At 35.0% G+C, this 12458-nt stretch overlaps 1 protein-coding gene across 4 annotated transcripts in view; it reads left to right on the top strand.

The window, feature by feature from the left end:
* TMEM68 (transmembrane protein 68) overlaps positions 1–12458 on the top strand; it is a 48366-nt gene that overhangs the window by 15616 nt on the left and 20292 nt on the right. For all 4 annotated transcript variants that reach the window (XM_045861318.1, XM_045861317.1, XM_045861319.1 and 1 more), the window contains 2 exons: positions 5940–6104; positions 8483–8676. In XM_045861318.1, coding sequence (XP_045717274.1) covers positions 5940–6104; positions 8483–8676 — 359 coding nt within the window. The remainder of the gene's footprint in view (positions 1–5939; positions 6105–8482; positions 8677–12458) is intronic.

Below are 12458 nucleotides of genomic sequence, written 5' to 3'. Positions count from 1 at the left end.
GAACATCTTTTCATGTAACAGTTGGCCATTTAGATATTTTTGGAAAAATGTCTCTCTGTTTGGGTCCTCTGCTTATTTTTTAATCAGATTTTTCCCTGTTGAGTTGTATGGCTTTCTAAATATATTTTGGATATTAGCCCTTTATCAGATATATGGTTTGGAAATATATTCTTCCATTCAGTAGCTTGTTTTCTCATTTTGTTGATTTCCTTTGCTGTGCAGAAGTTTTTTAGTTTTTGTCATCCCTCTTTGTTTATTTTTGCTTTTGTTGCTTTTGCTTTTGGAGTCAGAGCCGAAAAATCATTGCCAAAACTTATGTCAAGAAGCTTACTGCCTATATATTCTTCTAGGAGTTTTATGATTTCTGGTCTTACATTCAAGTCTTTAATCCATTTTTAGTCAATTTTTGCATATGGTGTAGGCCAATAGTCCAGTTTCCTTTTTTTCCATGTTTCTGTCTAGTTTTCCTAACACCATTTATTGAAGAGGCTGTCCTTTCCCTATTTTATACTCTTGAATCCATTGTTGTAAATTAATTGACCATAAAAATGTGAGTTTATTTCTGGGTTCTCTATTCTCTTCCATTGATCTGTTTTTTTGTGTGTGTGTTTTTTTTTAAAAATATCAATGTCATACTGTTTGATTACTATAGCTTTGTAATTTTAAAAAATCAGGGAGCATGATGCTTCCAAGGTTTGTTCTTTCTCAGGATTGTGTTGCCTATTCTGGGTCTTTTGTGGTTTTATACATATTTTAGGATTGTTTGTTTTATTTATGTGAAAAATGCAACTGAATTGCATTGCATCTCTAGATTATTTTGGATAGTATGGACATTTAAATACTAAGTATTCCCACCCATGAACTTAGAATATTTTTCCTTTTATTTGTGTCTTGTTTCTTTGATCATTGTCATAGTTTTCACTGTGCACGTCTTTCATCTCCTTGGTTAAATTTATTCCTAGGTATTTTATTCTTTTTGATGCAATTGTAAGTGGGATTTTTCCTTAATTTCTTTTTCTGTTAGTTTGTTACTAATATATAGAAATACAAGAGATATTTATATAATATATTGATTTTTTTAGCCTTCAGCTTTACCAAATTGATTAGTTTCAACAGGTTTTGTTGTGGGGTGTTTTTTTTTTTGTTTTGTTTTGTTTTTGGTGAAGTCTTTTAGGGTTTTTATATATAATATCCATGTAATCTGCAAATAGTGACAGTTTTACTCCTTTCTTTACAATTTGGACATCTTTTATTTCTTTTCCTTACCTTTTGTTGCTCTGGCTAGGACTTCCAAAATTATATTGAATAAAAGTGGTGAGAATGGGCATTCTTGTTTTGTTTCTGATCTTAGAGGAAGAGCTTTCAGTGTTTTACCATTGAGTGTGTTAGCTATGGACTTGTCATGCATGGTCTTCATTATGTTGAGGTACATTCCGTCCATCCCCCCTTTCTTGAGAGTTTTTGTCATAAGTGGATGTTACAGTTTGTCAAATCTTTTTCAGCATCTCTTGAGATGATCATATGACTATATTCTTCATTTTGGTAATGTAATTTAACACGTTGATTGATCTGTGAATATTGAACCATCCTTGCTTATCTGGAATAAATCCCACTTGATTATGGTGTTTATTGTTGAATTTGGTTTGCTAATATTTTGTTGAGGATTTTTTTCATTTGTTTCTCAGGATATTGGCTTGTAATTTTCTTATGGTGTTCTTTCTTGATTTTGGTATCAGGGTAAAGTCTGCCTCAGAAAACAAATTTTGAAGTGTTTCCTCCTCTTCTTTCTTGGAAATGTTTAGAAAGAATTGGTATTAATTCTTTGAATGTTTGGTAGAATTCATCAGTGAAGCCATCTGGTCCTGGACTTTTGTTTGTTGGAAGGTATTTATTATAGGTTCTGTCTCCTTACTAGTAATCAGTCTATAGTTCCTTGAGGTATAAAGTTAGGCTGTTTTTTTGAAATTTTTCTTGTTTTTTTGAGGTAGGCATTTATTGCTATGAACTTCCTTCTTAGAACTGCTTTTGCTGCATCCTGTTACGTTTTAGTGTGTTGCATTTCCATTTTCATTTGTCTCAAAGTATTTCTTTTTATTTCTCTTTCGATTTCCTTATTGACTCATTGGTTGTTCAGTGTTTGTTTTTGTGTTTGTTTGTTTGTTTGTTTTGTTTTTGTTATTTTGCCAGGACCAGCTAAGGCTGTGCCTGACTGGTGAGATGGGGAGGAAAAGCAGTTTTTATGACTAGAGCCATGATCACAGTACACCTGCTCCTTGGAATTTCCGTTCCCAACTCCTGTGATAAAATTCTCAAGAGTAGTTTCCTCTGAAACACAGGTGGAGCTCCCTTAAATCTTTTCTATTCCCCACAGTCCACCAACAGCACAGGATTGCTATAAAAAATGTGTTGGTGTTTGGTAGCAGTATGGAGGACAGTAGGCAGATTAATCTCTTCAGCTGGCAGAGGAGTAAAAAAGGTACTGCGTAGGAAGCCAACCTTGAACTGAGGTTAAGTTAAAAGAAAGCCTAATTCCCCTCTTCCTACCCACCATCCTTTTTATTCTGTCATTTGCTTCCCTTGATGAAACCCTTGTTCCTGTTAATAGTGACTTGGAATAGGGTTTACAGTGTAGCAGGAAGAAAAGAATGGCATGGGCCTCTAATTTTATCTGTATTACTAGAGAGATGTTTTCTACACATCCAGTTCAAATCTTTGATCACAGTTTTCCCCTGCTAATGTAGTAGTTAGATTCAATAACCTAATTTTTGTTTTTCAAGAATAAAATAGTGGGGGATTTCTAAAGAGTAATTCGTGAATGAAATAAACATGTAAAAAATTTACAGCATTATTAAGTTATTCACATGTATATAATATTTTAATGGTGTTTTATTTTGCATTGGGTCACTCTTAAAAGTGTTCCTACTTTCATCAATGAATTATTTTATGACTCTTAAATTTTACTCTAGTTGTGTTATCTCATAGGGAAGTTTTAATTTATTTGATGTTTCTTACCCTGGCTCTTGTCACCCACTCCCCTTTACCTCCTCATTTCTTTATACCTTTCACAACCTGCTTGTAATGAGTAGAATCCTGTACTCCTTTGCAACTACTGTATATCAGACGTACACAGGAAGGTCCAGATTGTTTTTTAGAAGCTAGCAGATTCAATAAAGTGGGCTTGATGCTTCAGAGATGTTTGATTCCTTGGATAACTTTGATTCAACCAAAAATAGTCTTAAATTCTGATGATTGTTTGTTACTTTGGAATCTGAAAGTTCTTTTTACCTTATAGCTTCTATGATTCTCTAATCTTACATGATTTTTTCCATAAAAGGTAATTTTTTATTCATACACTTTAAAAAGATTAATATCACAAGTATTGTACAAAAACTTATTTTCTTTAATTATTTGACTATTAAGTGCCTACACTGCCCTCTCTTTAACACTTTTAGCGTATGTTTTCTATAAATAAAGATATCTATTTAATACCAATAAAACCATTAAAATCAGAAAATTAACATTGATATATTACTACCATCTAATCTTTAGATCTCATTTAAGTATGTAGCCTTTTTATTTGACTCATTGTTTTTATATATTTTCCTTCTATATGCTGAAATTTCGAATCCAGTTACATGTCCTCTTTTTCCACTGGATCCCTTAAGAAATTAACCATAATCATTTTAAAGTTACTGTCTGATAATTTAAACATTTGAGCTTGGTTCTCTTGATTAAACAATCTCCTGACAATGGATTTTTTTCTTATTATTTTCTATGTACCACAATTTTTTTTTACTTTTCCCCTGAGGATATATTTATTGATTTTAGAGAAGAAGGGATGGAGGGAGAGAGAGACAGAGACAGAAACAGGGAGGGAGGAACATTGATGTGAGACAGAAACATTGATTGGTTGGCATATACCCTAACTGGGGATTGAACCCACAACCTAGGTATGTGTCCTGACTGGGGGTTGAACCTGCAACCTTTTGCTGACCGGGACAATACTCCAACCAACTGAGCCACACTGGCCAGGGCCATGTTCTGCAATTTTTTAAATGAATTCTGGGCATTGTTTGTAAAAATAAATAGATAAACAAATAACAGTTGTGAATGAGATAATAATAAATATTTATCACTGAAAATTATCCTTTCTTCTGTTAGGCCATTAATGAGTGGGGTTGGGTGTTACATCTACTCAGTAGTTAAACTGGGGTTGGGTTTTGTTGTAAGTATAGTTTCCTTCAGTTCAGCACAGACTTCAAACTCCTGCTGTTGCTACCTTGTGCATATATGGAGCCTAAAGTGCCAGAGGGTTTTTCTTGATGCTCCTGCTGCCCCTCAATCCTATATGCCTCTTCTACACAGAAGGGCTCTCTCTTCATGTTCCAGCTTCTTCCTCAGGAAAAGGTTGCCTTTGTTTAGAACTCCATGTGAGGTGTGTGGTGGGGATGGGCATGGTGGGGGCACTCCTTGATATTTCTGTTGTAGCCAAAATCTTCCACAGGCCTTGTATGTCTGGGTGTCAAGTGTGATGCTTTCTCAGTGTTCCTTTCGCTCTTCTGTGGCAAGTAAACCTTGTCTTTTGTAGGTAGGGGTTTGAGGTTGGTAGCAAGTTTTCCTGCCCCTCATTCCAGTGGTAGCACTTCTCTGCTTTATGTCATTTCAGGACTCTGGGCCTACTCTATACCTCCCAGTGGCAGATGCTTTGGCTTCTACCCTCCCCTAGTCATAGTGAATTTTTGCCTGAGACTAGGATGGTGGGGTGAGGCAGGAGAAAGGAGGAGGGAAATGAAGATCTTTTTAAGATTTTATTTATTTTTTAGAGAGGGAAGGGAGGGAGAAAGAGAGAGAAACATCAATGTGCGGTTGCTGGGGGTCATGGCCTGCAACCCAGGCATGTATTCCCTGACTGGGAATCGAACCTGTGACACTTTGGCTCACAGCCCGCGCTCAATCCACTGAGCTACGGCCAGCCAGGGCCAGCCCTAACCTTTTTTGAGAGGACCCATTGAGGCCTGTGGAGGAATGCCACTGAGTGTGGGCCCTTGTTTATATCTTGTGTGCCCAGGGAATGTACACTTAATGCTCGCCCACAGCTGGCCTTTAAGTATTTGTTAATATTCCAGTTGTATTTGTCATACCCACTTCTGCCACTTCTTCCCATACTCAGTTTGTTTTTGTTTTTATTTTTGTTTTAAATCTCGTTAAATGGGCTTGTCACCATTTGGAGCTCAGTTCACCTGATTAAGAAAGTGACCTCAGTTTTCTGACATGCTGCCTTTTCTCATTCTTAGGGTGCAGGTGAAGTTTTCTTACTACTGAATTTATTCATATTTAATCCTGTATTTGCAACCACTTTCTCCAACAGTGAGAATCCTGGCTCACATTTTCCTTAACATGTGGACATATTTGGTCAATTTCCCTTGTATGTAACCAATCTCCCATTACTGCCACCATCCTCTACCACTCATGGACACCATCTTTTCCCCTCAGACCGTCACACCCTGAACCAGGCCACTTGTGAGTCTGGATGCCATTCTAACTTCACTCGGGATCTGACCCCCATGTTTGCCCACTCTTGGCTCCTCTCCTTCTCCCACTCAGGCACCAGAAGCCTGTTCGGGCTCTTTGCCTGTGTGGGTGCTCTCACAACTGTACTTGGACTTTGACTCCTCACTCTGGGCCACCCTGTGTGGATGTTGTCCTCACCCTGTCTGGACTCCAACACTCACTCTAGGTCTCCCCTACACACAGGGACTTGCTTCACCCTGGCCCACTTAATGCCTGTAGGATGGATTTGTTCAAGAAGGGAAGGAAGGGAAAGCAGAAGTCTCATGTCCTTTTGTGAGAAAAGACTGAGTTTCTGAGTTGGTAACCATCCTTTAGTTTAAATAATTAATAAATATATTTTAAGTGTTTGTATTTTGTCTTCCTAACAGGCTATGAAGTTCATGGGATGGAAAAAATACCAGAAGGACCAGCACTTATAATTTTTTATCATGGAGCTATTCCCATAGATTTTTACTACTTCATGGCTAAAATTTTTATCCATAAAGGCAGAACCTGCCGAGTAGTAGCTGATCACTTTGTCTTTAAAATTCCAGGTAAACTTTCACTGGAGATACAATGTTAATTAATACAATCAAATTCTGTAATAATCTGTATTTTTCACCTCTCTAGTATCAGCTGGAAAACCTTTTTGCCTTTTAGGTAACACACTTGGAACTCCAATTTAGGAGCATGTAATTATCCTGTTTAGATACTATATTTAAATACAAAAACATTATGGCCAAAGGTTATCTGATCTCATTCTTTATTAACAGGTATTTTAGTCATTATTTTCCAACGTTAAATCCTGAATTTTTACTTTAAAAAAATAAGTTATAATGTTTGCCAAATAATTTGTATTTTGGTAGAGTCTATTATGTTGTTTTATCATACTTCTTTTTTTTAAAGGTTTTATTTATTTATTTTTAGAGAGAGGGGAAAGGAAGGAGAATGAGAGGGAGAGAAACATCAATGTGTGGTTGCCTCTCGCATACCCTCTACTGGGGACCTAGCCTGCAACCCAGGCATGTGTTCTGACTGGGAATCAGACCAACGACTGGTTGGTTTGCAGGCCAGCACTCAATCCACTGAGCTACATCAGCCAGAGCTTTTTATCATTCTTCTTGACTTGCCTGGTAGACTTATATAACTCTTATGATTGAGGACCACATTCTTTTTAATCTGTTCATAACGACTTTGTACCTTTTTAAAAAGATTAATTAGCTGAATAGTTTCAAACACAGTATTTTTTAAATCTTTATAACATAGATTCATTGAGATTTAATCTTATTTTCTTCTGTCACTAAATCACCAGAAACCAGTTAAAAAGTTTATAGTATGTTCTCCGGAAAATAAACCACACAGACAAACACCAAATGGTGAATTAAATAACAGTCTACTCAGTGCCTTTTATAGATATGGTTAATGTTTTGGGTGTCCTTATGTCACTAAAAAGTCATTTGTACTTTGTATATAAACTAAATAGGCTATAAAAGGTTTTTCTTTAGAAAGTAATAATGATCACTGTATAATAAAATTTTAAAATCAGAGAATAAAAGAACATCAGTATAATCTTGCCATCCTAACATAACCAATTAGCCTTTTGATTTACTTTATTTTATTTGTAGTCACATATGCACATATTATGCAAACTATTTTCTTCTTTTTAAAAAAAATTAACGTTAGCATTACCATTTTACCATGTTTTACGAAGAATATTTAAAAAAATTTTTTTTAAAAACAATAGTTTTCATGGGTGACTAAAATATTTACTTATCTAGTTTTATCTTATGGAACATTAGGGTGCTTCCATTTTTTTCTTTTTATACATAATAGATTATGAATTTTTTTATTTAGCCTTTGGCTTTTAAAAATTTTTTACCTTTTATTCAGGAAACCTCCCCTGTTCATTCATTTATTATGGAAATGCCTCTTATTAAGTCAGTGGACTTTTCATTTAATATAGGGTAAAGATTATTTCAATTTTAATAATATTTATAATCTTGCTTCAGGTCCTTAAACTTAGGAGAAGTTTGGCCAGTCTGCACAGCTTTCACTACCCATTTCCCTTTCACAGTCTTGAGGAATAATGTATACTACCATCAGTCATCTAAAGTTCCAGTTTAGGATTTGCTTAAAATACTTAATCGCTTGACAGGATTATTTTTTTTAATCCATAAATAGTTGTAATTTAAAAATTTTCATAATATTAATATGTGGAATTAGCTATTCCTGAGTCAAACATTCAGTTTATTGGAAACTCTTAATGATTTTGCTATTATTATTGGCATAAAAATGTAATTGTGGAATTACCATCTAACAATTTCAGTAGTTTTGATTATGGCTTGGCAATTTTGGTAGGGCTAAGCATAGTCAAATTCACACTCTCTTAAGTGGTTTTCTTTCTTATAGGGTTAATGAAGATTGGATTTGTAATTACTGATGAGATATCATTTCTGATTGCTCTAATAAATACTATAGACAGTGTTTAGCCATGAGATGCAGCAGGGGGAACTTTGAGTTAGCTGACATCTGGACCAGAATCTCTGCCTTGCCATTTGCTTGGTGTATGACTTTAAGCAAGCTACTTACTCTCTGAGCCGACTTTTCCTCATCTGTAAAATTAGGATAAGAATCCTTGTTTTCCAAGATTTTTGTGAGTTTTAATTAAGAATTGAATATGTGAATTGGCCAGAGTAGTAGATGATCACTAAGAAGGTGATCAATAGTTGGTGATCAATAAGACATAGCTATTAATTTACCAGCAGTTTTAATCTTATTTTAACCTGAGAGTTCTTGTTGCTTTTTAAAAAGTAAAAAAGAATTTACTGATTTAAGTATACACAGTAAATTTTGTAGGTTGTGGAGATGTTTGTTCTTGAAGAATTGGACAAGAAGTACTAACGATGTATATTCATGCTAATGTTTCTTACAGGGTTTAGTTTATTGCTTGATGTATTTTGTGCTCTACATGGACCAAGAGAAAAATGTGTTGAAATTCTGAGGAGTGGTCACTTGTTAGCTATTTCACCAGGTGGAGTTCGAGAAGCCCTACTTAGTGATGAAACCTACAACATCATATGGGGTAATCGTAAAGGCTTCGCTCAGGTTGCAATTGATGCAAAAGTGGTGAGTTGTATAAAACTAATTACTAAAGTAAAGCTAGGTGGAATTTATATTAAATGCTTAAATTAGCAAGCCAAAATATGTAAGAAATTATATAATGTCATTGAAGTACTTTAAAAATCAGTGTAGACAACTTTTTTTTAAAAGATTTTATTTATTTATTTATTTATTTATTTATTTATTTATTTATTTTTAGAGAAGGAAGGGAGGGAGAAAGAGAGAGAGAGAAACATCAATGTGTGGTTGCTGGGGGCCATGGCCTGCAACCCAGTCATGTGCCCTGACTGGGAATCGATCCTGCAATGCTTTGGTTTGCAGCCCGAGCTCAATCCACTGAGCTATGCCAGCCAGGGTGACAACTCTTAAAAAGAGAGTTAACTGTAGGGAAATGTTCCTGTGGATGGCAAATATCCAGCAAAATTTTATCTTACATTTCAAAATGCAGTGTCTTAATCAGATTTGTAAAATTCTTTGGACTCCTTTAGATATAATTATTTTCATAAATAATAAGCAGTCCACTTCTATGTATTTTAAACCTTTTGTGTGATTGAGTTGGCATATTTCAGTGATGGTTATTGGTTGGTCTCATTGCATTTCTTTTTTCTGTGACTAATTCATATAACAATAAGACTCAAATAATATGTGATTCATCATTTTGAGTCATATAATATGCGACTCATCATTTTGTGTCAGGAAATGTGATAAAAATGTCATAAAACTATCTAATAGTATGAATAAAACTGAGAAATAGGTACTAGTGTAATTTAGATTTTTAAAAAAGACTTTACAAATGAATTTGTCAGTAAAATTAAATGTTCCTCTGGGATTCACTGTAATTATTCTACTTGGTAGACTGAAAAATGTGAATGCCATTTTATCCATTTCCTTTGCTTTGGAAAGTATTTCTCAGCTTTTTGGTCTCCATGTTGTACTTTATTGTAGGAAACATTTATTACTTATGAAATGTTTCTTCTTTGTTTTCTGTTTATTTTAATTTAATTTTTTATTATTATTTTTTAAAATTTATTTATTTATTTTTAGAGAGGGAAGGGAGGTAGAGAGAGAGACAGAGAGAGAGAAACATCAATGTGTGGTTGCTGGGGGTCATGGCCTGCAACCCAGGCATGTGCCCTGACTGGGAATCGAACCTGCAACACTTTGGTTCTCAGCCTGTGCTCAATCCACTGAGCTACGCCAGCCAGGCTATTTTAATTTTAGATTGCCTATTAGAAAAAGAAATCATAGTACCTTTGACAAGGTGTGTTCTTTTTCTAGGCTAGTCAGTTAGTTAGAGACAGCTGCCAGTACATTCACATTTCAGTTTTTTGTACCCACTGCTGCCACATGAAGAGATCAGTCCGCACTCTTAGCTTGCCCATTCATCTTGCAAATACAGATTGTTGATTAAAAAAGTAAAACATAATGGATAATTTATTCTAACCCAAGATCAATATTTGAAGAAGAGTGAAAGTTTCCTCTACATTTTTAATTGCAGAATTGCAGTAAATTCAAATATATTCAGCTCTATTTTCTCCTGTACACATGTATATGTAGCTCCTAGAAGTAAGTTATTGCTGTATAGTACTTTAATAACGTGGTCCTAGTATAAGAGTTAATGGACTTGCCCAAGTGTTTAATAATACAAAACATAAAAACTTAAGTACTACTGTCCTGTAGTAGATTATAAACTTTCTGACGACAGGCCATCTTTTTATATTCTAAGTCCCTAGTATAATGACTGGCACCGAGTAGGCTATTTGTATTTGTTAAATTAAATTGATTTTTTAATACAATGTTAAACAATACCAGAAAGGAACCTTTTTTTAACATTTTTTTTATTGTTGTTTAAGTACAGCTTTCTAGAAAGGAGCCTTCTGAATTCAATTTTATATTAATAGTATCAGTGATATAGAAAATTAATTAATAGCACATTTTATTTTCCAAAAATTCATAAGTACTAATGTAGAAAACAAAACCTTAGGCTATATAAGTAATATAGAATACAGAAGGATATATACACAGCTATACAAAAATGAAGGATATATAATATGAAATTGAGCAATGATAAAAGCTAAACTCTATTCATAAATAGTTCAATTTTCATGTTTATATTTTGCAAGAATTATTTCTTCTAAGGTTTAAGAGAAAAATGTCAATAGGTTTGGAATTACATAAATTGATCATGAGATTCTAATTTCTCATTGTTAACAGTTTGAAAGAACATTGCCTGGAAGAAGGCCTGAAAGAAAGAAATTATGTAGAGAAAGAAACTCTCATTCCAATCCTCGAAAGCATTTCTAGATAATTAAGATAATATAGATAATTTAAAGTTTTTGTATGAACCTTGAGAAAATTTAAGAAACAGCCCTTTACAAGTTTATAAACAAAAATCTTTAACACTGCTGATTTACAAAAGAGCATTGTAAGTTTGTTAAGTCTTGTACCACCCCAACCTTTTGTAGTGCTTTTAAAGGCTTTATGTTGGTACTCCTGTATAGTAAGTAGGTGACATGTAATTATTCCAATGTTGCAGATGAGGAAACACAGGCACAGAGAGATGAAGGGATGGAGGGATCAGGTCACACAGCAAGGCAGAAGCAGAGCAGAACACGCAGCTCAGGACTGCAGGCAACCAGTGCTGTTGCCATCACTGACTGCATTTCACAGTGAGTCTGCTGACCTTGAGATTAGAGGGGCCTTCCCCATACTTGAGGGAAAGAGAACTTTCAGTTATACATGGGTATAGTTGTCAGTGTCATAAGTATCCTGCCTGGAAAACCCCTCCATAGGCCTCACAGAATTATCATAAACTTTGGCCAAAAATTTAAGACTATTATTGCAGTATTAACTATATTTAAATTGTGACTTAATGACAGAAATTAAAGCGAAAAAGCTTAGAACGTCAATGTAAGCTCACAAAACATTATTTAGAAAATACTTAAGGTTCATTTGAAAGTTACAACTAATAGTATAAATCACTCTTACTTTGTGAAGTCCTCAGAATTATGACTTGAATAAGAATTTTTAGGTAATTTCATATTCAAATAAGTTGGAAAAATATTAGCCTGTTTAGTTGGAAAACGAATAACAGATATAAAAGGAAATAAACTGAGTAAAATTTTTATATGTGTATTATTTCAACCTATTAAAAAAACCCTTTGAGATATGGTAATTAGTAGCCCCATATTAACATGAAGAAACTGAGAGTTAGACATGGTAAGTAACTTGTCCAGTGGTTCCCATTTTTTTTAGTGGAAAAGTTAAGACTCCAAGACCATGAGACTGGTTCTCCAAGAACAATTTTAACAAAATACACGTTCTCTTTTGTACTTGTATGCATGTTACCGAGCAGGAGGAGAGGGGGGACCAAGGCAATGTACTAATACCTGAAAGGAATCCCCCCGGGTTCATTATGTCCGCTGCCAAAGGAAAGACATCTCTTAATGCCAGAGATTCGTGAAAAGGAAAGGAAATGTTTATTTAATGCTATATAGACTTAAAGTAATACCTAATGTCTTCATCAGAATCCTAAAGTCCCTTAAAACACCCACAAACACACACAGTCCTTCCTTCCCCCCCTCTGCCCAGGCTGGGGTACTGTATCTCAGGGAAAGAAATAGAAGCCTGTGGCTCGGGCAGCCCCCCATTCTTCCCAGTAATCCATCTCGGCTGGTAGGCCTCCATCGGTTCCCGGCATCATCGGCTGTGTTGCTGGGATCTCTGCTAAAGCCGGGTGGTGGTTCCCCCTTCTAAAGCTGCGGGGGCGGGGGCCCACTCTGGCAAAG

This window comes from Phyllostomus hastatus, unplaced genomic scaffold (assembly GCF_019186645.2).
Source record: "Phyllostomus hastatus isolate PE091 unplaced genomic scaffold, TTU_PhHast_1.1 phas_scaffold_21, whole genome shotgun sequence".
Lineage (NCBI taxonomy): Eukaryota > Metazoa > Chordata > Mammalia > Chiroptera > Phyllostomidae > Phyllostomus > Phyllostomus hastatus.
This window is presented reverse-complemented; position numbering and strand designations above follow the sequence as displayed.